Below are 7889 nucleotides of genomic sequence, written 5' to 3' on the forward strand. Positions count from 1 at the left end.
TCCCAACTCTGAAGATTGTATTTGTAGCAATCCTTTATAATTTTCTCCTCGAGGTTTCAATTATTATAATCTTTCTTCTTATAATACATGTAATCCAATCCTTAGCACCAATAACTTAAAAAGCATTTGATAGATCACATTATTTATAGAAAAGATAAATGGATTTCACGATGTCCACCTAATGTATCAATGTGATTAGAAAAAGAGGAGTCCCTTGCCTAGGTAAACTTGCACATTAGACATATTTTGAGGTTTTCATGGTGGGTACTGTTGGGTAGAATGAGTCCAAATGGTACCTAACAAGAGTATTCTCAATCATAATAGAATCAAGATTCTCCAAGTCTCTATAATATTATTATTATATGAAATTTGGTAGAACTTTAATAATCTTTTTTGTAATTTTACAAAAATAATATTATAATAGTGTTAATCATATGAATTTCTTTAAATTATTAACTTGTATGCCAACTATTGTAACTTATATTTCTACCATTTATATTAAAAAATATTACTTTAAATAATTATCATAATAGATTACCTATAATATCTAAAATCAAAACACAATCAGATATCTTACTTTAATTTCAAACCAATAAACCTTACCCCGACACCTTTGAACATTAACATGTTTTTCATATATCCCACCTATTTCTTTAGCTCAATGTCATACAAACAACCCAAATTTAAGGACCTGTGCACTTTGTTAGGCATGTTGGGCTAAACACAATAATCTAGACAAATATAGCTGGACTTCCCCGCCTACTCTTAAACATTATTCAACTTTTTTCCTTTAACATCATATAAACTCATTTATTGAAGTTCTTTAAGCTTTATGGATGAGCTATCAATGGCCACAGAGAATCAGTCAGAAATATATTGCAGAGAGTGTGTGGTGAAAAGAGCACAATACATACGGTATCATTATCATCCAAGCTATCCAATTTAGGATGAAAAAGCAATGCCCACATGAACTACCGTGCAAGCTTTATAATTATTCTCTCTAAATACATATAAGTGCTGGTCTCTTTACCAAAAATAAGGAAGAAAGAGTAGTTTTCTTTTACAGTACAAAGTTTGTCATGTATGTATATATTTCCCATTCATGACTTACAGAGCTCATTCATGTATTTCTGAAGACTTAGAGTCATTGGTACAGCACCTTTACTCCTTAAGAGAGAGTTTGTTCTTTCCAGAACTGGGTGCATGTACATATGTGTAAGTATATATATATGTTTCTATGAAAAGTGACATAGAAGAAGAAGAAAATTTTGACGTCCACGAGACTAAACATAATCTATGGGCTAAACATAGTCTATAGGACAGTCTGTCACTTTCAACAGATCGAGTCTTTTCCTATACATATATGTTTGTGTTTAACAGGCCGCAGATGGCTGCCTGAAGTTAGTGACATAGTAAGAGTGAGAGGGCTTAGTAAAAGTGAGAGCCCTCTTGTCAATGGTGGTGCCCATTCTTTCACAAGAAGGACACATTGTAAGTGTGGCAGCTGGCAAAGGCATTGTCATTGGCATTTGCATTTGCATTGGCATTGGCATTGGCATGTATAAGTCCTGAGCAGTGATAAGACAAGCAGGAGGAGCCACTTTTATGGCCCTCAGCTCCTCCACCTCCCTCTGCAACCTCCTGTTCTCTTCTGTCAGTGACTCGCAGCACCGTTTCAGAAACTCGCAGTCCACTTCTGTCTGTTTCAGCTTCGTCCTACACAAGCCAAAACCCTTTCTCTATTAATTAAATATTAAAGTTACATATTGACAAAGTTACAAAACCTCTCTTCTTCTTTTGAATATGCATATTACATACAAAACTAATGTTCTCATTAGATAAAGAGAAATAGAGACGGAACTAATGTTAATGTGCATACAAAACCTTTCCTTTTGAATTCACATTCAAAATTCATGTTAATGTACATACAAAACCTCTCTTTTGAATGCACATACAAAACCCATGTTAAAGTACATACAAAAACCTCTCCTTAATATACATACAAAACCCACCTCTCTCTTTTCCTGTCTAATAAAAATAATAAAAATATAGTTTTTGACAAAGTAGGTGACAAGCATGCCAAGAATATAACAAAACAGTGTATGTCATTTATGAACAAACAAATTTAGACATATCGATAAATGCCAAGAGATTAGTCCAAATGCAAGTAGACTAGGCAGTCTGGAGAGCAATCATACACAACAATCCGACAAACAAATTTAAATGCACTACTTCATATTCTCCAAAAATGCATACATTATTTGTCAGATATAGTGCAATTAAGTTTCTTTTTTGAAAGTTTGTATTTATGAGCTACAAAAGTAGGTAGTGCACAAGGAAACAAGTGTAGGGATTAATTTTACCATCACCCATCAATTTAATCTTAGCAAATACAGAAATAGATTATGATTATTATATTTATGTTTTTAGTACAATTGTATGTGAATTTATTAGCATCAACGTTGCAGATCATACTTAATGATCTATCATCAAAATGAGAGAGTTAAGAATATGATTATGATTATAATAAAAAAAGACTCCAAGATTTTCTAAAATATATTTTTTAAGTCTCTCTAAAATAGTTCATCTAAAATTTGTTTAAGAATTATTATATTTTATAAATAAAAAGCTTCAATATGAAAAAAATGAGTTTGACATAATCATAAGAAAAAAAACATTTTAGAAAGAAATGAAATTGACACAGTTATAGAATCATTTTAGAAAAAAATAAAAATTAAAAAAAAAACATTCACAAGACCAAAGTAGTCTTCAAAAGAGGACTTAAACAATTGGTAAGTACTGAGAATGATCCTAAGTCACTGGACCAAAAAAAAATAAAAAAATCTTCAATGTAAACCCCCTAAAGCTATTGAAGACTCAAGGAAAGACACAATTCTGTGTGTTCATTTGTCTGGTTCTTTTATATAAGCATATATAACCCTTTTGGGTTTGGTGTTTGGCATGTAGCTCTAACACACTGCCCAATAATAGTGAATTGCCTGCTTCATTAAGAATTATATCAGAGAAAAGTGGTTTTTATCTGATTAAATTTACAGTAGAAGAAATTTGATCAGCAAGGATTAGTAGTTTGATGATTGCTATCTTTCTATAATCTATCAAATAGAGATAATGCTGTTCCTGAATTTGATTGTGGGCAAGTTATTTACATCCAAGTTTATTACGCTGAATGATCATTCGTCAAGATAAAAAGAATTGGAAGCGTGAAAGTGATGATAGATTATAGAGAATGATTTGAAATATTAATGGAAAACTCTCATAATCAAATCTAAAAACAACATTATATTGATCTTTAAAATGTTTTTAAATTTAGATTCTATAAACTTTTCATTAAAAATATTCATGTAGAGAGACAACAATAAGAGAGAGAGAGAGAGAGTAATAGTACTGACCTTGCCCTACGGTTCTGAAACCATACTTCAACTTGGCGTGATTTGAGGTTAAGTTGCTTAGCCAACACACTCTTTTGCTTCTGCACGTACAAAACCACAACAATAATTATCAAACTATCATCTCTAAATAAAACAATAGTACTTCTTGAATTCAAGATGCATGAATGAAAGTAAGGAAAACTGTAATGAGCAATGGAAATCTATACAAGTACATATAAATTCCAATCAACAAAACTAAGATGATTAATACATATGTATGATGAATGAATGAACGGTGATTTATACAATATCCACCCACCAGGCCATGAGGCTCTTCATTGTATTGGGTGATATATATATATATATATATATATATATATATATATATATATATATATATATATATATATATATATATATATATATAACCATTGGATAAGGGCCAAAGAAGCCCATGTATTGCATGGGCCTAGAATTGTATTATAGGCACAAGGTTTGTACAATTCATTAAAACAAGTCAGGAACTACTGAAAAAAAAACTACGTGGAATTAGCTTTCTTACTCAAATAAAACTAGGAGAGTTTAGTTTGTATCAACGTTTCAGATATACTGCAGATTAATCATTGGGCGAGGAAGAAAAATGTCAGAATGTAATCATATTTTTGTGATGAGTTATCAGATCACTGACATAAGGCAGTTAATATAACACACATATGATATGACTCAAGGTTAAAGAGAGATCTCTCTTTGGGGAGTTATATTGAAACACTGTAGTGAGTGGGTTGATGGATGGATATACACACAATACAATCAAGAGCCTGATGGGTTGGTGGTTGGATATACACACAATACAATTTAAGAGCCTCTTCGTTAAAGATGGGTTGTTGGATGGATATACAGACAATACAATGAAGAGCCTCTTGATCTAAGATGGACCGGTGGATACACACAATACAACTTAAGAGCCTGTTCATTTAAGATGGGTGGTTGGATGGATATAAACAGAATACAATGAAGAGCCTGTTCCTCTAAGATGGATGGGGTGGATATACACACAATACAACCAAGCTTGTTCTCTAAGATGAGTTGATGGGTGGATATACATACAATACAGCCAAGAGCTTGTCCTCTAAGGTGGGTGGATGGATGGATATACACACAATGCAACCAAGAACTTGTTCTCTAAGGTAGGTGGATGGGTGGATTTTCACACAATACAATGAAGAGCCTGTTCTCTAAGGTGGGTGGATGGATATACACACAATTGGAGAACTTATTGGACTTTTGGAAAACCCAGGATCTAACAGCTGTTTAAATTTAACTCAATTCTATTTCAAAGTGAAGAATTAACACTCAAGAGGTCATCTTTTGGTACAACCATTGAAGTCCTAAGCCCCCATACCTTATGTTTGATAGCCAATACTGAAGAATACCCTTTAGCCAAACTGAACCTGATGAACCATTCATCTGTTCGGGCCAAGAGCCCATGGAAAGAGGGATTTTTTGAAGTCCACTAAACATTTGGACTGCTGTCAAGAAGGAACTAAGAATTATATCAATGTCTTAGGGCACTCTACGTAATATCAAGAGATTCTAAGGTAGAATCTCTGATACCCATGTAAACACTTCTAACAGATGAAGGCAGACAATTGACCTACTTGGTCTTATTCTCCTTCAAATATCAAAGAATTCTAACGTAGAATCTCTCATAGCCTTACTCTTGTAAACACATAACACATATGAAGATACATAATTGATCTATTTGGGCTTGATGCCAAAGACAAAGTCCCATTTAAGGTGTATTGTAGACCTTGAAAGGCACTTCTTATATAGCAGATGCACATCTCATTCCACAAGTCCCAATTAAGGTAACCTTGAGGAAGTCTGAGAAAAGAGAGATCTTAGAGATGAAACTTCAAGAAACCAAATTGACCATATTTCGATCCAATCTGTGAAACATTTCAAGAAACAAAATTGGCCATATTGGATTAGAAATTCTGAAGTATTAAAGATAGAAGATTTCTATAATTCATGAGTTGTTCAGTCGTGTTTCTGGGTTGAAATTGTGTGCAAATTTTTAACCATCAACATTTATCATCAGGATGAGGGAGTCCTGAGAGAGTGTAAGAATACAAATCCAACACTCTCTCATCCTTATGATGGATCATGGAGTATGATCCGAAACATTATCTCATCAAATGATAGATAATAGAATATGATCCAAAACATTAATAATTGAACATTTGCATACAATCTCAACCCAGAAACATAACTGAACAACTCTGAAGCATTTCAAGACACCGAATTGCCCATGTGACATTCCAAATCTGTGAAACAATTCAAGAAACCAAGTTGGTCATATTGCATTCCAAACTATGAAACAATTTAAGAAAACCAAATTGCCCATGTTGCATTAGAAACTCAGACATTTCAAGAGACCAAATTGACAACGTTGCGTTCCAAATCTAGGAAACAATTCATAGAAACCAAATTGCCCATGTTACATTGGAATCTCATTGACAATTTCAAGAAACCATTACAATCTCTTAAACATATCAAGAAAACCAAATTGCCCATGTTGCATTAGAATCTCATAAACAATTTCAAAGAAACCATTAGAATCTCTTAAACGTTTCAAGAAAACCAAATTGAGGCATTACCGGATTGAGAGTATGGTGTTCTCTAAAACTTTCTTCAAGAAGAGCGGATTGTTCCTTGGAGAGCCTGAGTTTCTTCCTTGGAGGAACTCCATTAACATCTCCTTCCTCTTCCTCCTCACGGCTTGCAGCAGGGGCTGTATATACATCAATTGGGGCAGTAGTAGTAGTGGTAGTGGTTGTATATACATCATTACGATCATTCTGATCATGGTGGTCAGTATTGCTGAATGGTGATAAAAATGGGGAAACAATGCTGACGGCAGAAGAAGATCCTCCTTCTTCCAACTCCTCTTCCTCCTCATCACCAGATGGCAATCGATTAATGTCAAAATTCCTAACACAACCACTCTGGCTACAAGAAACATCACCCACTTGAGCCATCTCTGCAACCATACATGCATATACACAATTAGTATACATCCCACTAAATTCATATACACAATTAGTATATATCCTCCCAACAATACACGTGCATATACACAATTAGTATACCCCTAAACCTAAAAAAAAAATCTGAAACCAAATGACTACAGCACACCAGAGATTACTAAGCTCAACTCCGCGCCGAGCTTATCTTGCGGCCTTGGAGAGGAACAACATATTCTGTGTGTATATCCCCGACTAGGACATATATACACAGGGTGACCGGTCAGGCCGGTGGCCCGGGCAGGTGGGCAGGCGGGCAGGGGCAGCAATCATACGGTGTGTGTGCAGGAACCACGCCGGCCGACAAGGTGCGTTCACGTGAGCAGTGTTGTGCCGTGCAATTGCCCGCCAGCGGGGCCCTCAGGACGGACACGTGGCAGTCATCCGTGCTAATAATGAGCTGATAACCCGGCAGGGATTGCCGGAATCTCGGGCTGTCGGCCAGCAAGGGAGCCGCGTGAATGATTGGTATGTAGTGTTTGCCGGGGTAAATGTGTGTTTTTATTTTTGTCACTTGATAAGTCAATGGTGGGGACTTTTGTGTATGTTTATTTTATTTTTAGGGTTTGTATTTTCCAAAGAGGGGGAATATGATGATAATTTGGTTATTATGCTGACCCACTATCAACATAGGCAAAAAGTGGGGGCTTAAAAAAGGGCCTAATTGGGGGCTCAATCATGGAGGGAGGAAGAAGTAGGGGAGCATGGGAGTTTGTGTGTGGGTGGGTGATGATAATGAGACACTTTCCTCTATTTAGTGTTCATGAATGTGTTCATGTTTTCATTCTATTGTGTGGAAGCAATCAACCCTTGTCCCTCACTCATGTGGCCATGTCTCTTAGCCCCCTTCAATTTGGCACCTGTTGATGTTAAAAAACTCAATAAAAAAATCTCAAAGATGGAAAAGGGTTGATAAAGAATTTGGAAGATGTTTGAAACTTGGCTCAAAATGTCAAATTGGAAGGGAAATAATGATTTTCTTATGTGTTAATTTGGAATTCAAAGGGAGATAGTGGTATTTTGTTTATGATAATTTGGGATTGTGATCTATTGGACCTTACATCGAGCTTAGTTTCTAAAATGGATTACAACCTATCACACCTTATCTCATGGCTTGTTTTCTCGAGCAGACTAACGCAACTCAAATGTCCCAATACTTGCTTGTGGCTTGTCAAACCTAGCCTTGGTCTTAGCTTCTAGAATGAACTCTAGCGCAACTTGAATGTCTCAATTCTTGCTTGTGACTCATCACACATTGCTTAAGCCTTAGCTTCTGGAGCGGACTAACACAACTTGAATGTCTAGATCACTTGGATATAAGAGGTGGCGAGAGTCAATCTAGGGGCTTGTGGTCCTTAATGAACTTGGTTAGCCCTTCAGACTAACTTTAAATAATAATGTTATAATTTTCATC

The 7889-nt window shown here is 35.4% G+C and overlaps 1 protein-coding gene across 1 annotated transcript; it reads right to left on the reverse strand.

Moving 5' to 3' along the window:
- Positions 1-941: 941 nt before the first annotated feature.
- Positions 942-6654, reverse strand: LOC149575784 (homeobox-leucine zipper protein HAT14-like). The gene is made up of 4 exons (XM_089815574.1): positions 6588-6654; positions 6050-6432; positions 3411-3490; positions 942-1716 (listed from the first exon to the last, which is right to left on the reverse strand). Exons 2-4 carry the CDS (start codon positions 6428-6430, stop codon positions 1374-1376), a joined length of 804 nt encoding a protein of 267 aa, XP_089671700.1. The 5' UTR covers positions 6431-6432; positions 6588-6654; the 3' UTR covers positions 942-1373.
- Between the last annotated feature and the right edge of the window lie 1235 nt (positions 6655-7889).

Source organism: Cupressus sempervirens, chromosome 2 (assembly GCF_028749045.1).
Source record: "Cupressus sempervirens isolate cs-2001-9-10 chromosome 2, ASM2874904v1, whole genome shotgun sequence".
NCBI lineage: Eukaryota > Viridiplantae > Streptophyta > Pinopsida > Cupressales > Cupressaceae > Cupressus > Cupressus sempervirens.

Bases quoted from the DNA above. Each gene is read 5' to 3' on its own strand.
- LOC149575784 (XM_089815574.1), bottom strand. From the start codon at position 6,430: ATGGCTCAAGTGGGTGATGTTTCTTGTAGCCAGAGTGGTTGTGTTAGG. The intron at 3,491-6,049 runs GTAATGCCTCAA...TTGTACGTGCAG, and splicing joins AACACCATACTCTCAATCCG to AAGCAAAAGAGTGTGTTGGC. The intron at 1,717-3,410 runs GTCAGTACTATT...TGGCTTGTGTAG, and splicing joins TTTCAGAACCGTAGGGCAAG to GACGAAGCTGAAACAGACAG.